The sequence below is a fragment of the Oncorhynchus gorbuscha genome, unplaced genomic scaffold (genome assembly GCF_021184085.1).
Source record: "Oncorhynchus gorbuscha isolate QuinsamMale2020 ecotype Even-year unplaced genomic scaffold, OgorEven_v1.0 Un_scaffold_576, whole genome shotgun sequence".
NCBI lineage: Eukaryota > Metazoa > Chordata > Actinopteri > Salmoniformes > Salmonidae > Oncorhynchus > Oncorhynchus gorbuscha.
Genome location: NW_025745411.1, coordinates 465,687 through 483,820, shown reverse-complemented (window position 1 = coordinate 483,820; position 18,134 = coordinate 465,687). Strand labels below are relative to the sequence as shown.

At 47.3% G+C, this 18,134-nt stretch overlaps 1 protein-coding gene and 1 pseudogene across 1 annotated transcript in view; both read left to right on the top strand.

Annotated features, from left to right (window-relative positions):
* LOC124018746 overlaps nucleotides 1-1,492 on the top strand; it is a 7,080-nt pseudogene extending 5,588 nt beyond the window's left edge.
* A 2,195-nt stretch (nucleotides 1,493-3,687) lies between these two features.
* LOC124018745 (nuclear pore complex protein Nup107-like) overlaps nucleotides 3,688-18,134 on the top strand; it is a 230,538-nt gene continuing 216,091 nt past the window's right edge. The window contains exons 1-12 of the mRNA XM_046334097.1: nucleotides 3,688-3,791; nucleotides 6,277-6,403; nucleotides 7,072-7,120; nucleotides 7,902-7,973; nucleotides 9,850-9,938; nucleotides 10,029-10,107; nucleotides 10,526-10,639; nucleotides 10,968-11,058; nucleotides 13,035-13,174; nucleotides 13,635-13,780; nucleotides 14,736-14,784; nucleotides 16,629-16,698. Of these exons, the coding sequence (XP_046190053.1) occupies nucleotides 6,369-6,403; nucleotides 7,072-7,120; nucleotides 7,902-7,973; nucleotides 9,850-9,938; nucleotides 10,029-10,107; nucleotides 10,526-10,639; nucleotides 10,968-11,058; nucleotides 13,035-13,174; nucleotides 13,635-13,780; nucleotides 14,736-14,784; nucleotides 16,629-16,698 (934 nt within the window). The 5' untranslated portion in view covers nucleotides 3,688-3,791; nucleotides 6,277-6,368. The remainder of the gene's footprint in view (nucleotides 3,792-6,276; nucleotides 6,404-7,071; nucleotides 7,121-7,901; nucleotides 7,974-9,849; nucleotides 9,939-10,028; nucleotides 10,108-10,525; nucleotides 10,640-10,967; nucleotides 11,059-13,034; nucleotides 13,175-13,634; nucleotides 13,781-14,735; nucleotides 14,785-16,628; nucleotides 16,699-18,134) is intronic.

Here is an 18,134-nt window from a genome sequence, read left to right as displayed (position 1 = left end):
TCAGAAGAAGGCTCAATTCAACTGTATCCTTATTGGGCCGTTGTCATGGTAAACCTACCTACCTGTTGTCTAGGTTACACCATGTAAGACCTGCATTACTGATGCTCTTTGGTAAACCTACCTACCTGTTGTCTAGGTTACTGTATTACTGATGCTCATTGGTAAACCTACCTACCTGTTGTCTAGGTTACTGCATTACTGATGCTCATTGGTAAACCTACCTACCTGTTGTCTAGGTTACTGCATTACTGATGCTCATTGGTAAACCTACCTACCTGTTGTCTAGGTTACTGTATTACTGATGCTCATTGGTAAACCTACCTACCTGTTGTCTAGGTTACTGTATTACTGATGCTCATTGGTCAACCTACCTACCTGTTGTCTATGTTACACCATGTAAGACCTGCATTACTGATGCTCATTGTTCAGACTAATAGTTAGCTAACAGAAGTCTCATGGGGCTGTTATATGACTGCATAAGGTGTGTCTTTTAGATAACAGTAACTAGCCAGTTGTATTCCCTGACCGTTGTTGTCCAGTCCTTTCTCCTCGTGATGACAACCATGGTAGTACCACCACACCTGTCCGTTCCCTGTCCTGCCACACACCTGGATCCCTCTTCAAACAGTCCTGTAAGTCTGTCCTCTTCAATACCAACACAGGCCTCTGGCTCCGCTATGAAGAGCATTGTTTGGTTAAAGGTATAAGTGTTGTCAACCACGATAAAGACATCTAGATAAAATAAGACATAAGGTCCATGTTAACCCGGACTCTCACCGTCCACTAGCTGGTGTCTCCCAGAGTGACCGGAGACGAGGCTATACTGTCGTAACAGATTGTACTCTATTGTAATTGTTGTCGTGGTGATTCCTCCTCCCTCTCCCTACAGTCACCCCGAAGAGTGCTGCTCGGAACCCAGATGTGTCGGCCATCTTGGCGACAGGGCGCAGGACTCCTCGTTTCATCCATACGCCACGACCTCCCTGGGCAGTATGAGCATGGTGAGGAGATGGATACCAGTCTTGACTGGGTGTTTTTGTCTGCTGACAGACACTGTGTGGTTCTGTCTCTCTCCAAAGAGGGGATCCGGAGACAGAACAACCGAGCCAATTAAACCACACTGCATCACCATTCATCAGTTGTTGACTCTTATTAAAGGTAGACTCAGTGATATGACGTAGATAAAGTAAACAACTAAAGAGCATTGGAGCGCGAGGCTAAACTTCTCCACTGTTTTGGTCATGTAGCTACCATGTTGTAAGAGTGTGAAGCGAACCCCGTGCAGATACTGTGTGAGAGGGAAGTGTTGCATCTTGCTCATCGCAATATCTGCGATGCTGCTCGTGCAATTTCGCTGACTCTACCTTTTAATCAAGTATGTATCGTTGAGGCCGATCCACATGCTGTTTGTTTCTGTGTTTTTGACTGTGTCTCTGTCTCCCTCTGGGCTCCAGAACCTGGATCAACACCCTGGTTGTTTCTGTGTTTTTGACTGTGTCTCTGTCTCCCTCTGGGCTCCAGAACCTGGATCAACACCCTGGTTGTTTCTGTGTTTTTGACTGTGTCTCTGTCTCCCTCTGGGCTCCAGAACCTGGATGACAGTGACTGGACCAACAGCCTGTACCCGTCTCCTCTGTCCGGCCTGGGACTGGGGGACACCAGCGTCACTGACGACATCAACATGTCCTCTGTAATGCTGAAGGAGGAGGACCCTGGAGAGGCTGGTCAGATTCATTTATTTACTTCCTGGTTGTTGATTGATTTGTTTAATATCACTGATGAGCCAGCGGTTCCATTTCCCAGGTTTCCCAGCCAGGTCTGAAAATCAGCACGTGTAACTGACTACAAGGTCCAGATTTGGGGAAAGGGGTTACAGAGGGTAATGGCTGGGTGTCGTTCTGTAAATGTATAGAATCTATTTTTCTAACCTTTTTATTTAACCAGGCAAGTCAGTTAAAGAACAAATGTTTATTTTCAATGACGGCCTAGGAACAGTGGGTTTACTGCCTGTTCAGGGGCAGAACGACAGATTTCGCGTGTCCTGCAGCACCAGTCAGTCTGTTCCCAGAGTTCCTCCAGTCCTATCTCAGACACTCCTCCACTGCTGACCTCTGACCCCCCCCCCCCCTCTCTGTACCCTGCAGCATCAGTCAGTCTGTTCCCAGAGTTCCTCCAGTCCTATCTCAGACACTGCTGACCTCTGACCCCCCCTCTGTACCCTGCAGCGTCACTCAGTCTGTTCCCAGAGTTCCTCCAGTCCTATCTCAGACACTCCTCCACTGCTGACCTCTGACCCCCTCCCCTCTGTACCCTGCAGCATCAGTCAGTCTGTTCCCAGAGTTCCTCCAGTCCTATCTCAGACACTCCTCCACTGCTGACCTCTGACCCCCCCTCCCCTCTGTACCCTGCAGCATCAGTCAGTCTGTTCCCAGAGTTCCTCCAGTCCTATCTCAGACACTCCTCCACTGCTGACCTCTGACCCCCCCTCCTCTGTACCCTGCAGCATCAGTCAGTCTGTTCCCAGAGTTCCTCCAGTCCTATCTCAGACACTGCTGACCTCTGACCCCCCCCTCTGTACCCTGCAGCGTCACTCAGTCTGTTCCCAGAGTTCCTCCAGTCCTATCTCAGACACTCCTCCACTGCTGACCTCTGACCCCCCCCCCTCTGTACCCAGTCTGTTCCCAGAGTTCCTCCAGTCCTATCTCAGACACTCCTCCACTGCTGACCTCTGACCCCCCCCTCCCCTCTGTACCCTGCAGCGTCAGTCAGTCTGTTCCCAGAGTTCCTCCAGTCCTATCTCAGACACTCCTCCACTGCTGACCTCTGACCCCCCTCCCCTCTGTACCCTGCAGCATCAGTCAGTCTGTTCCCAGAGTTCCTCCAGTCCTATCTCAGACACTCCTCCACTGCTGACCTCTGACCCCCCCCTCCCCTCTGTACCCAGTCTGTTCCCAGAGTTCCTCCAGTCCTATCTCAGACACTCCTCCACTGCTGACCTCTGACCCCCCCTCCCCTCTGTACCCTGCAGCGTCAGTCAGTCTGTTCCCAGAGTTCCTCCAGTCCTATCTCAGACACTCCTCCACTGCTGACCTCTGACCCCCCCCTCCCCTCTGTACCCTGCAGCATCAGTCAGTCTGTTCCCAGAGTTCCTCCAGTCCTATCTCAGACACTCCTCCACTGCTGACCTCTGACCCCCCCTCCCCTCTGTACCCAGTCTGTTCCCAGAGTTCCTCCAGTCCTATCTCAGACACTCCTCCACTGCTGACCTCTGACCCCCCTCCCCTCTGTGTCCTGCAGCATCAGTCAGTCTGTTCCCAGAGTTCCTCCAGTCCTATCTCAGACACTCCTCCACTGCTGACCTCTGACCCCCCTCCCCCTCTGTGTCCTGCAGCATCAGTCAGTCTGTTCCCAGAGTTCCTCCAGTCCTATCTCAGACACTCCTCCACTGCTGACCTCTGACCCCCCTCCCCTCTGTACCCTGCAGCATCAGTCAGTCTGTTCCCAGAGTTCCTCCAGTCCTATCTCAGACACTCCTCCACTGCTGACCTCTGACCCCCCTCCAGTCCCTCAGACACTCCCCTCTGTACCCTGCAGCGTCAGTCAGTCTGTTCCCAGAGTTCCTCCAGTCCTATCTCAGACACTCCTCCACTGCTGTCTTTGACCCCCCTCCCCCTCTGTACCCTGCAGCATCAGTCAGTCTGTTCCCAGAGTTCCTCCAGTCCTATCTCAGACACTCCTCCACTGCTGTCTTTGACCTGCTGGGGGAGTATGAAGCCATCTGTCAAGACAAGGTACCGTTTTCTCACTTACCTCAACCAACTGCCCTCTACTGTGTGGTATGCTAGCTAGTGAGTGAGTGTGTGTTTTAGAACGTGTGTGTGTGTGTGTGTGTGTGTGTGTGTGTGTGTGTGTGTGTGTGTGTGTGTGTGTGTGTGTGTGTGTGTGTGTGTGTGTGTGTGTGTGTGTGTGTGTGTGTGTGTTTTAGAACCCATGCGTGTGGGGGTTTTAGAACATTGTGTGTGTGTGTGCAAGAGTTTGTAGAGCAGGAGGTTTGCTCCTCAAGCGTGGGTATGTGCGAGCGTATGTGTGTGTGTGTGAGTCATTGTGTGTTTTATATGCAGAGCTGTGTGCAGCCTTATGAACACAGTGATAATGGTATGTATGGCTATGCTGCCCTTATGAACAGTGATAATGGTATGTATAGCTATGCTGCCCTTATGAACAGTGATAATGGTATGTATAGCTATGCTGCCCTTATGAACAGTGATAATGGTATGTATAGCTATGCTGCCCTTATGAACAGTGATAATGGTGTATGTATAGCTATGCTGCCCTTATGAACAGTGATAATGGTATGTATAGCTATGCTGCCCTTATGAACAGTGATAATGGTGTGTATAGCTATGCCGCCCTTATGAACAGTGATAATGGTGTATGTATAGCTATGCTGCCCTTATGAACAGTGATAATGGTGTATGTATAGCTATGCCGCCCTTATGAACAGTGATAATGGTATGTATAGCTATGCTGCCCTTATGAACAGTGATAATGGTGTATGTATAGCTATGCTGCCCTTATGAACAGTGATAATGGTATGTATAGCTATGCTGCCCTTATGAACAGTGATAATGGTATGTATAGCTATGCTGCCCTTATGAACAGTGATAATGGTATGTATAGCTATGCTGCCCTTACGAACAGTGATAATGGTGTGTATAGCTATGCCGCCCTTACGAACAGTGATAATGGTATGTATAGCTATGCTGCCCTTACGAACAGTGATAATGGTGTGTATAGCTATGCCGCCCTTATGAACAGTGATAATGGTATGTATAGCTATGCTGCCCTTATGAACACAGTGATAATGGTGTATGTATAGCTATGCTGCCCTTATGAACAGTGATAATGGTGTCTTGTATGGCTATGCTGCCCTTATGAACAGTGATAATGATGTATGTATAGCTATGCTGCCTTTATGAACAGTGATAATGGTGTGTATAGCTATGCTGCCCTTATGAACAGTGATAATGGTATGTATAGCTATGCTGCCCTTATGAACAGTGATAATGCTGTATGTATAGCTATGCTGCCCTTACGAACAGTGATAATGCTGTATGTATAGCTATGCTGCCCTTATGAACAGTGATAATGCTGTATGTATAGCTATGCTGCCCTTACGAACAGTGATAATGGTATGTATAGCTGTGCTGCCCTTACGAACAGTGATAATGGTATGTATAGCTATGCTGCCCTTACGAACAGTGATAATGGTGTATTGTATAGCTATGCTGCCCTTACGAACAGTGATAATGGTATGTATAGCTATGCTGCCCTTACGAACAGTGATAATGGTATGTATAGCTATGCTGCCCTTACGAACAGTGATAATGGTATGTATAGCTATGCTGCCCTTATGAACAGTGATAATGGTGTATTGTATAGCTATGCTGCCCTTATGAACAGTGATAATGGTATGTATAGCTATGCTGCCCTTATGAACAGTGATAATGGTATGTATAGCTATGCTGCCCTTATGAACAGTGATAATGGTATGTATAGCTATGCTGCCCTTATGAACAGTGATAATGGTATGTATAGCTATGCTGCCCTTATGAACACAGTGATAATGGTATTGTATAGCTATGCTGCCCTTATGAACAGTGATAATGCTGTATGTATAGCTATGCTGCCCTTATGAACACAGTGATAATGGTATGTATAGCTATGCCGCCCTTATGAACAGTGATAATGCTGTATGTATAGCTATGCTGCCCTTATGAACAGTGATAATGGTATGTATAGCTATGCTGCCCTTATGAACAGTGATAAAGGTATGTATAGCTATGCTGCCCTTACGAACAGTGATAATGGTATGTATAGCTATGCTGCCCTTATGAACAGTGATAATGGTATGTATAGCTATGCTGCCCTTATGAACAGTGATAATGGTATGTATAGCTATGCTGCCCTTATGAATAGTGATAATGGTATGTATAGCTATGCTGCCCTTATGAACAGTGATAATGGTATGTATAGCTATGCTGCCCTTATGAACAGTGATAATGGTATGTATAGCTATGCTGCCCTTATGAACAGTGATAATGGTATGTATAGCTATGCTGCCCTTATGAACAGTGATAATGGTATGTAAAGCTATGCTGCCCTTATGAACAGTGATAATGGTATGTATAGCTATGCTGCCCTTATGAACAGTGATAATGGTATGTATAGCTATGCTGCCCTTATGAATAGTGATAATGGTGTATTGTGTACCAGGTGGACATGCTCCAGAGGCTGGTATTGAGGGCAGCTCCAGGGCAACAGAAGTCCTCTAAGACTGCTGGCTGAGATGGCTTTTACAGCTGGAGATGGTCACCTGGCGCCTCATCACTTCTCTATACAGGTTAGTGGCTGGCTGGCTGGCTGGCTGGCTGGCTCTGTCTGTCTCTGTCTGGCTGTCTCTCTCTTTTTACCTCTTCTCTATACAGGTTAGTGGCTGGCTGGCTGGCTGGCTGGCTGTCTCTGGCTGGCTGGCTGGCTGGCTCTCTCTCTTTTTACCTCTTCTCTATACAGGTTAGTGGCTAGCTGGCTGGCTGTCTGTTCCTTCCATTCTCTCTCTCTATATATATATATATTAGGGCTGTGAATTAGCAGGGAACTCACAAAACAATATTATCACAATACTTACATGCCGATACCAAATGTATTGTGATTTTATTGCGATTCGATGTTCCAAACATATGCTCACCATATGTCTGCTGCAGAGGGACCAGAGAGAGAGAGAGAGAGAGAGAGAGAGACATGTTTTAATGCTGAACCAATTGGCTCCCTATTTAAAAAGATAAGAGAACAAGGCTGTGAAGGAAACGTTTAGGTGTAGGTACAGCAGACTAGCGCAAAAAACAAATGTATAGCTAAATGTCGCTACGCTATGTCATCCAAAACAATATCCCTGTCTACATGTAACTATCTATTGTTGCATTCATTTTCCTCATCTCTACATAGAGGAATGGTGTTGCTATGGAGACATGTGGTTTGACTTTGTTACATCACTGTGTCCCTCCCCCTCAGAGACAGGATCCAGTCAGAGCTGGAGGATGACATCATGATGGATGTGGCTGTGAGTACTCCTCTACAACTATGATGTCGTTAGGGAACTACAGGTGTTTCTAGCTGTGTGATGGAGAGAGAGAGAGAAGGAAATAGAGTAACTGTCCTCTCTCCTGTGTGATGGAGAGAGAAGGACATGGAGTAACTGTCCTCTCTCCTGTGTGATGGAGAGAGAAGGACATGGAGTAACTGTCCTCTCTCCTGTGTGATGGAGAGAGAAGGACATGGAGTAACTGTCCTCTCTCCTGTGTGATGGAGAGAGAAGGACATGGAGTAACTGTCCTCTCTCCTGTGTGATGGAGAGAGAAGGACATGGAGTAACTGTCCTCTCTCCTGTGTGATGGAGAGAGAGAAGGACATGGAGTAACTGTCCTCTCTCCTGTGTGATGGAGAGAGAAGGACATGGAGTAACTGTCCTCTCTCCTGTGTGATGGAGAGAGAGAAGGACATGGATGGATGGAGAGAGAAGGACATGGAGTAACTGTCCTCTCCTGTGTGATGGAGAGGGAGAGAGAGAAGGACATGGAGTAACTGTCCTCTCTCCTGTGTGATGGAGAGAGAGAAGGACATGGAGTAACTGTCCTCTCTCCTGTGTGATGGAGAGAGAGAAGGACATGGAGTAACTGTCCTCTCCTGTGTGATGGAGAGAGAGAAGGACATGGAGTAACTGTCCTCTCTCCTGTGTGATGGAGAGAGAAGGACATGGAGTAACTGTCCTCTCCTGTGTGATGGAGAGAGAGAAGGACATGGAGTAACTGTCCTCTCCTGTGTGTGTGACCATCTCTCCTCAGGCTCCCGGTGTTAGTGAGAAGGTGGTGATGGAACAACTTTTCCAGAGAGATGCTGTAGTACGCCAGAGTCAGGTTAGACTCTCACACACACACACACACACACACACACACACACACACACACACACACACACACACACACACACACACACACACACACACACACACACACACACACACACACACACACACACACGCAGTACCAGTCAACATGTTCTACATTGTAGAATAATAGTGAAGACATCAAAACTATGAAATAACTCCTATGGAATCATGTCGTAACCCCCAAAAAAGTGTTAAACAAATCAAAATATATTTTAGATTCTTCAAAGTTGCCACCCTTTGCCTTGACAGCTTTGCACAATTTTGGCATTTTCTCAACCAGCATCACCTGGAATGCTTTTCCAACAGTCTTGAAGAAGTTCCCACATATGCTGAGCACTTGTTTGGTTGAGGTTGGGTGATTGTGGAGGCCAGGTCATCTGATGCAGCACTCCATTACTATCCTTCTTGGTCAAATAGCCCTTAAACAGCCTGGAGGTGTGTTGGGTCATTTCCCTGTTGAAAAACAAATCATAGTCTCACTGAGCGCAAACCAGATGGGATGGAGTATCTCTGCAGAATGCTGTGGTAGCCTTGCTGGTTAAGTGTGCCTTTTTAATTTTAAATAAATCACTGACAGTGTTACCAGCAAAGCACCATCACACCACCTCCTCCATGCTTCACGGTGGGAACCACACACCTGCTCCTCCATGCTTCACGGTGAGAACCACACACCTGCTCCTCCATGCTTCACGGTGAGAACCACACACCTGCTCCTCCATGAACCACACACCTCCTCCTCCATGCTTCACGGTGGGAACCACACACACCTCCTCCTCCATGCTTCACGGTGGGAACCACACATGCGGAGATCATCCGTTCACCTACTCTGCGTCTCACAAAGACACGGCGGTTGGAACCAAAAATCTCAAATTTGGACTCATCAGACCAAAGGACAGATTTCCACCGATCTAATGTCCATTACTCATGGTTCTTGCCCCAAGCAAGTCTCTTCTTCTTATTGGTGTCCTTTAGTAGTGGTTTCTTTGCAGCCATTCGACTATGAAAGGCCTGATTTCACGCAGTCTCCTCTGAACAGTTGATGTTGAGATGGGTCTGTTACTTGAACTCTGAAGCATTTATTTTGGCTGCAATTTCTGAGGCTGGTAACTCTAACATATTCTCTGCAGCAGAGGGGACTTCCTTTCCTGTGGCGGTCCTCATGAGAGCCAGTTTCATCAAGGCACTTGGTGGTTTTTGCGACTGCACATGAAGAAACGTTCCAAGTTCTTGAAATTTTCCAGATTGACTGACCTTCATGTCTTAAAGTAATGATGGACTGTTGTTTCTCTTTGCTTATTTGAGCTGTATTTGCAATAATATGGACTTGGTCTTTTACCAAATAGGGCTATCTTCTGTATACCACCCCTACCATGTCACAACACAACTGATTGGCTCAAACGCATTAAGAAGGAAAGAAATTCCACAAATCAACTTTTAAGAAGGCACACGTGTTAATTGAAATGCATTCCAGGTGACTACCTCATGAAGCTGGTTGAGAGAATGCCAAGAGTGTGCAAAGCAGTCATCAAGGCAAAGGGTGGCTACTTTGAAGAATCTGTTTTGTTTAAAAACATTTTTTTTTTGGTTACTACATGATTCCATGTGTGTTATTTCATAGTTTTGACGTCTTTACTATTATTATACAATGTAGAAAATAGTAACAAATTAAGAAAAGGCCTGGAATGAGCAGGTTTTCTAAAACTTTTGACTGGTAGTGTACACACACACACACCTCCTCCCCTATTATCTGTCTCTAGTGGTACAGTCCTGTTTGGTCTGATGGATGGTTGTAATAGAGACATTGTAAAGTTTTAAATAATCGTTTCACCTCCTCTCTCTCTTAGTTGGTTGTGGATTGGTTAGAGAGTATCGCCAAAGATGAAATCGGGGACTTCTCCGACAACATTGAATACTACGCCAAGTCTGTCTACTGGTAAGTAGCTGGAGTCATTTGAGAGAGACGAGCACTTGTATGTCGTTAGGAAGAACATGTGCCTTGGCTAATATTCTGTTTGACTTTCAGGGAGAATACCCTTCATGCTCTGAAACTGAGAAGAAACACCTCCAGCACAGGCTTCAATGTTCCCCTGGTTACTGAGCTGGTAAGAGGGGCTTTTAGGCCTGCTCTTCACAGGCTTCAATGTTCCCCTGGTTACTGAGCTGGTAAGAGGGGCTTTTAGGCCTGCTCTTCACAGGCTTCAAAGTTCCTGCTCTTCACAGGCTGGTTACTGAGCTGGTAAGAGGGGCTTTTAGGCCTGTTTTTTTAAGTTCCCCTGGTTACAGGCTTTTAGGCCTGTTCTTCAAGGCTTCAATGTTTGGTTACTGAGCTGGTGAGAGGGGCTTTTAGGCCTGTTGTTGCCCTGGTTACTGAGCTGGTAAGAGGGACTTTTAGGCCTCATCTTCACAATCTAGCTCTCTCTCTCTCGCACATACACTCTCTCCTCCTACTATATGCTCTGATGCCATGATAGGGAAAACACTGTTTTACTTAGATCATAAAGTAACACTGTGTGTCTGTAGGACCCTGACGCCCCCATCAGACAGAGACGTCCCCTGGCAGACCTGGACAGAGAGGATGATGCCAGACTGCTGAAGTACCTCTTCACCCTCCTCAGAGCGGGCATGACTGACGAGGTGAGAAACAGGAGACACTCTCAAATGGCACCATTTGTTCCCTGTTCACTGTTATTGACCAGGGCTCATGCAGGTGCTTCTACACCTGCATTGCTTGCTGTTTGGGGTTTTAGGCTGGGTTTCTGTACAGCACTTTGAGATATCAGCTGATGTACGAAGGGCTATATAAATAAATTTGATTTGATTTGAGTTCTCTGGTCACAAAAGTAGTCCAGTGTATAGGTAATAGGGTGGCGTTTTGAGACCGATCTCAGTACAGCGCCACCTGGTGGATGGGAGGGTTACACTGAACTGGTTTCTAGTCACAGTGACGTGTGGTTGTGTGTAGGCCCAGAGGCTGTGTAAGCGCTGTGGCCAGGCATGGAGAGCTGCTACTCTGGAGGGATGGAAGCTGTACCACGACCCCAACATCAACGGAGGTCAGTTCTCCGCCGTACACTCTCACCAACAGATGTATAACACCAAGTGGAGGTCGTGACCTTTTTGTCAGCCGGTGATTGTCATGTAAATAACTGTCTGTCTCACGGTAATTGACATAAACACATTTAGCATCACCTGACTTCCACACACATCACACTGATTCAGACCTTAGGAACGTTGACATTTTAAAAAGTCAAATCAATCAACAAAGTGCTGAGTACCAGGCAGTTAGCAGGTAGACTACTAATGACCAGCAGGTTTGGTAGACTACTCATGACCAGCAGGTTTGGGAGGCTACTCATGACCAGCAGGTTTGGTAGACTACTCATGACCAGCAGGTTTGGTAGACTACTCATGACCAGCAGGTTTGGTAGACTACTAATGACCAGCAGGTTTGGTAGGCTACTAATGACCAGCAGGTTTGGGAGGCTACTAATGACCAGCAGGTTTGGGAGGCTACTAATGACCAGCAGGTTTGGGAGGCTACTAATGACCAGCAGGTTTGGTAGACTACTCATGACCAGCAGGTTTGGTAGGCTACTCATGACCAGCAGGTTTGGTAGGCTACTAATGACCAGCAGGTTTGGTAGGCTACTAATGACCAGCAGGTTTGGTAGGCTACTCATGACCAGCAGGTTCGGCAGGCTACTAATGACCAGCAGGTTTGGTAGGCTACTCATGACCAGCAGGTTCGGCAGGCTACTAATGACCAGCAGGTTTGGGAGGCTACTAATGACCAGCAGGTTTGGGAGGCTACTAATGACCAGCAGGTTTGGGAGGCTACTAATGACCAGCAGGTTTGGGAGGCTACTAATGACCAGGGTTTGGGAGGCTACTAATGACCAGGTTTGGGAGGCTACTAATGACCAGCAGGTTTGGGAGGCTACTAATGACCAGCAGGTTTGGGAGGCTTTGGTAGACTACTCATGACCAGCAGGTTTGATAGACTTTGACCAGCAGGTTTGGTAGGCTACTCATGACCAGCAGGTTTGGGAGGCTGAGTACCAGGCAGTTAGACCAGCAGGTTTGGGAGGCTACTAATGACCAGCAGGTTTGGGAGGCTGAGTACCAGGCAGTTAGCAGGTTTGGGAGGCTACTAATGACCAGCAGGTTTGGGAGGCTACTAATGACCAGCAGGTTTGGTAGGCTGAGTACCAGGCAGTTAGCAGGTTTGGGAGGCTACTAATGACCAGCAGGTTTGGGAGGTTACTAATGACCGGCAGGTTTGGGAGGCTACTAATGACCAGCAGGTTCGGTAGGCTACTAATGACCAGCAGGTTTGGTAGACCAGCTTTGGGAGGCTACTATGACCAGCAGGTTTGGGAGGCTACTCATGACCAGCAGGTTTGGGAGGCTACTCTGACCAGCAGGTGAGGCTACCAGACCAGGTTTGGGAGGCTACTCATGACCAGCAGGTTTGGGAGGCTACTCATGACCAGCAGGTTTGGTAGGCTACTACCAGCAGGTCATGACCAGCAGGTTTGGTAGGCTACTCACCACCAGCAGGTTTGGTAGAGACCAGCAGGTTTGGTACTCATGACCAGCAGGTTTGGTAGGCTACTCATGACCAGCAGGTTTGGTAGGCTACTCATGACCAGCAGGTTTGGTAGGCTACTCATGACCAGCAGGTTTGGTAGGCTACTCATGACCTGCAGGTTTGGTAGGCTACTCATGACCAGCAGGTTTGGTAGGCTACTCATGACCAGCAGGTTTGGTAGACTACTCATGACCAGCAGGTTTGGTAGACTACTCATGACCAGCAGGTTTGGTAGGCTACTCATGACCAGCAGGTTTGGTAGGCTACTCATGACCAGCATCATCAGAGCTTAGAGAAGTTTAGTTACTGTGACCAAACGGTCACGTTAGAATTTGACTGCGGTCATGACTCGTGATCGCCGGTGTGGCGGTAATTGGATCACCATAACGACCCACACGTCCCTATGAACGGTCTGTAATGGAACTGAGGTGTGTCCAGGCGGGGCAGAGCTGCTACCGGTGGAGGGGAACCCTCAGCGCTGTGTGTGGAAGGTCTGCTGCTGGAGGATGGCTGATACTGAACACTTCAGCAAATATGAGAGAGCCATCTACGCTGTTCTGAGTGGGAACCTCAAACGGGTATGTTGGGTGTTATCTCCCTAAGACTCTCCTCTCTCCTCTCTGTAGGACTTGTATGTGTTAGGTGGAGGAGGATGTGGGGGGTCAGGGGGAGGAAGAGGATTGGGGGTCAGGGGAGGAAGAGGATTGGGGGGTCGGGGGAGGAAGAGGATTGGGGGTCAGGGAGAGGAAGAGGATTGGGGGATCAGGGGAGGAAGAGGATTGGGGGGGGTCAGGGGGAGGAAGAGGATTGGGGGGGTCAGGGGAGGAAGAGGATTGGGGGTCAGGGGGAGGAAGAGGATTGGGGGGTCAGGGGAGGAAGAGGACTGGGGGGTCAGGGGGAGGAAGAGGATTGGGGGGGGGTCAGGGGGAGGAAGAGGATTTTGGGGGGGGTCAGGGTTCTGGTAGACTCTCTGTCTCTCCCCTCTAGCTGGACTACAGTAGAGTGGTTGTAGTGATTTGTCTCTCTGTCTCCCTCTAGCTGCTCCCAGTGTGTGAGTCGTGGGAGGACAGTGTGTGGGCCTACTTCAGGGTCCTGGTAGACTCTCTTGTGGAACAGGAGGTCCGGTCCTCAGGGATGGGCAGCGAGGAGCTGGAGGAGCTGCCACGAGAATACCTGGAGGCCAAGTAAGATCCCCAGCCTCTAGTAGAGAATACCTGCAGGCCAAGTAAGGTCCCCAGCCTCTAGTAGAGAATACCTGGAGGCCAAGTAAGAACCCCAGCCTCTAGTAGAGAATACCTGCAGGCCAAGTAAGATCCCCAGCCTCTAGTAGAGAATACCTGGAGGCCAAGTAAGATCCCCAGCCTCTAGTAGAGAATACCTGGAGGCCAAGTAAGAACCCCAGCCTCTAGTAGAGAATACCTGCAGGCCAAGTAAGATCCCCTGCCTCTAGTAGAGAATACCTGGAGGCCAAGTAAGATCCCCAGCCTCTAGTAGAGAATACCTGGAGGCCAAGTAAGATCCCCAGCCTCTAGTAGAGAATACCTGGAGGCCAAGTAAGATCCCCAGCCTCTAGTAGAGAATACCTGGAGGCCAAGTAAGATCCCCAGCCTCTAGTAGAGAATACCTGGAGGCCAAGTAAGATCCCCAGCCTCTAGTAGAGAATACCTGGAGGCCAAGTAAGATCCCCAGCCTCTAGTAGAGAATACCTGGAGGCCAAGTAAGATCCCCAGCCTCTAGTAGAGAATACCTGGAGGCCAAGTAAGATCCCCAGCCTCTAGTAGAGAATACCTGGAGGCCAAGTAAGATCCCCAGGCTCTAGTAGAGAATACCTGGAGGCCAAGTAAGATCCCCAGGCTCTAGTGGAGAATACCTGGAGGCCAAGTAAGATCCCCAGCCTCTAGTAGAGAATACCTGGAGACCAAGTAAGATCCCCAGCCTCTAGTGGAGAATACCTGGAGGCCAAGTAAGATCCCCAGCCTCTAGTAGAGAATACCTGGAGACCAGGTAAGCTCCCCAGCCTCTAGTAGAGAATACCTGGAGACCAGGTAAGCTCCCCAGCCTCTAGTGGAGGGCTGAGGATCAGGAATCTAACCTTTCTATTTCTAACTGTAAATTGTACTGTCTCTCTTTTCTCTCCAGCTGGACACTAGAGAAGGTGTTTGAGGAGCTGCTGGCAACAGAGTCAAAGGTCAAGCATCTGTTTTTCTGCTCTGTCAAACTAGCTGTGTGTCTGCATCACACCAGTCTACTAGCTATCTACATCACACCAGTCTACTAGCTATCTACATCGTAGCAGTCTACTAGCTATCTACATCGTAGCAGTCTACTAGCTATCTACATCGTAGCAGTCTACTAGCTATCTACACCGTAGCAGTCTACTAGCTATCTACATCGTAGCAGTCTACTAGCTATCTACATCGTACCAGTCTACTAGCTATCTACATCACACCAGTCTACTAGCTATCTACATCGTACCAGTCTACTAGCTATCTACATCGTACCAGTCTACTAGCTATCTACATCGTACCAGTCTACTAGCTATCTACATCGTACCAGTCTACTAGCTATCTACATCGTACCAGTCTACTAGCTATCTACATCGTACCAGTCTACTAGCTATCTACATCGTACCAGTCTACTAGCTATCTACATCGTACCAGTCTACTAGCTATCTACATCACACCAGTCTACTAGCTATCTACATCGTACCAGTCTACTAGCTATCAAATCACACCAGTCTACTAGCTATCAAATCACACCAGTCTACTAGCTATCAAATCACACCAGTCTACTAGCTATCAAATCACACCAGTCTACTAGCTATCTACATCGTACCAGTCTACTAGCTATCTACATCGTAGCAGTCTACTAGCTATCTACATCGTAGCAGTCTACTAGCTATCTACATCACACCAGTCTACTAGCTATCTACATCGTACCAGTTTACATCGTACCAGTCTACTAGCTGTCTACACCGTGCCAGTCTACTAGCTATCTATATCGTACCAGTCTACTAGCTATCTACATCGTAGCAGTCTACTAGCTATCTACATCGTAGCAGTCTACTAGCTATCTACATCGTAGCAGTCTACTAGCTATCTACATCGTAGCAGTCTGCTAGCTATCTACATCGTAGCAGTCTGCTAGCTATCTACATCGTAGCAGTCTGCTAGCTAGCTACATCGTAGCAGTCTGCTAGCCATCTACATCGTAGCAGTCTACTAGCCATCTACATCGTAGCAGTCTACTAGCTATCTACATCGTAGCAGTCTACTAGCTATCTACATCGTAGCAGTCTACTAGCTATCTACATCGTAGCAGTCTACTAGCTATCTACATCGTAGCAGTCTACTAGCTATCTACACCGTAGCAGTCTACTAGCTATCTACACCGTAGCAGTCTACTAGCTATCTACACCGTAGCAGTCTACTAGCTATCTACACCGTAGCAGTCTACTAGCTATCTACACCGTAGCAGTCTACTAGCTATCTACACCGTACCAGTCTACTAGCTATCTACACCGTACCAGTCTACTAGCTATCTACACCGTACCAGTCTACTAGCTATCTACACCGTACCAGTCTACTAGCTATCTACATCGTACCAGTCTACTAGCTATCTACATCGTACCAGTCTACTAGCTATCTACATCGTACCAGTCTACTAGCTATCTACATCGTACCAGTCTACTAGCTATCTACATCGTACCAGTCTACTAGCTATCTACATCGTCTACCAGTCTACTATCTACATCGTACCAGTCTACTAGCTATCTACATCGTACCAGTCTACTAGCTATCTACATCGTACCAGTCTACTAGCTATCTACATCGTACCAGTCTACTAGCTATCTACATCGTACCAGTCTACTAGCTATCTACATCGTCCCAGTCTACTAGCTATCTACATCGTACCAGTCTACTAGCTATCTACATCGTAGCAGTCTACTAGCTATCTACATCGTGTCTAGGTTTTAGGGATTCCCATAGTCCTGTGAAAGATGCTGAATGTCTCCTTCCCTCTTCTTCACAGAAAGTCCTGGAAGAGACGAAAGAACACTACCACATTATCCAGAAGTTAGTTATCCTTGGTGACCTGGACGGTGAGTCTGTTATTAATCTTTAACTAGCTGTCTAGTGTTTCCTGGGTGACGGTGAGTCTGTTATTAACCTATAACTAGCTGTCTAGTGTTTCCTTGGTGACCTGGACGGTGAGTCTGTTATTAACCTTTAACTAGCTGTCTAGTGTTTCCTGGGAGACGGTGAGTCTGTTATTAACCTATAACTAGCTGTCTAGTGTTTCCTTGGTGACGGTGAGTCTGTTATTAACCTTTAACTAGCTGTCTAGTGTTTCCTTGGTGACGGTGAGTCTGTTATTAACCTTTAACTAGCTGTCTAGTGTTTCCTTGGTGACGGTGAGTCTGTTATTAACCTTTAACTAGCTGTCTAGTGTTTCCTGGGAGACGGTGAGTCTGTTATTAACCTTTAACTAGCTGTCTAGTGTTTCTACATCTCTAATGAAATAGGACCCAGAATTCATTACAATGTGAGTTAAATAGTTTTACCTTACTATTGTTTTAATTGTGTTAAAAGCATCCAATTAGCCACCATGATCTCATGTTCTACCATGACATCGTGTTCTACCATGACATCGTGTTCTACCATGACATCGTGTTCTACCATGACATCGTGTTCTAGCATGACATCGTGTTCTACCATGACATCGTGTTCTACCATGACATCGTGTTCTACCATGACATCGTGTTCTAGCATGACATCGTGTTCTAGCATGACATCGTGTTCTAGCATGACATCGTGTTCTAGCATGACATCGTGTTCTAGCATGACATCGTGTTCTAGCATGACATCGTGTTCTAGCATGACATGCCAAGCTTTTTTAAACGGTCTGTTAGAGATACAAATTTGAGTTTAAAAAAAATGTAATTCATGTTTTGGCTACAAATAAGTATCGGATGAGTCAACAACATGATTTATTATGAGTTAACAGAATATAACTTTTAAAAGTGAGATTTTCACTGGACTGTGACTTTATGTCCATGGTCATGTCGTGTCAGCCTATGGAATGACCCTACAGTCAGACAAAAGTCACGATGGAGTCAGTCACTCTCCAGGGTGACTTTGTGGTTCTGGTCACCAGGTACATGAGGTAGTCAGTCACTATCCAGAGTGACTTTGTGGTTCTGGTCACCAGGTACATGAGGTAGTCAGTCACTATCCAGAGTGACTTTGTGTTCTGGTCACCAGGTACATGAATGTAGTCACTTCAAAGTGTTTTGGTCAGTCTCTCCAGGGTGACTTTGTGGTTCTGGTCAGGTACATGAGGTAGTCAGTCACTATCCAGATGACTTTGTGGTTCAACAGGTACATGAGGTAGTCAGTCACTATCCAGAGTGACTTTGTTTCTGGTCACAGAATATAACAGTCACTAAGAGTGACTTTGATTTTCACTGGTGACTGTGACTTTGACTGTGGTTCTGGACACCAGGTACATGAGGTAGTCAGTCACTATCCAGAGTGA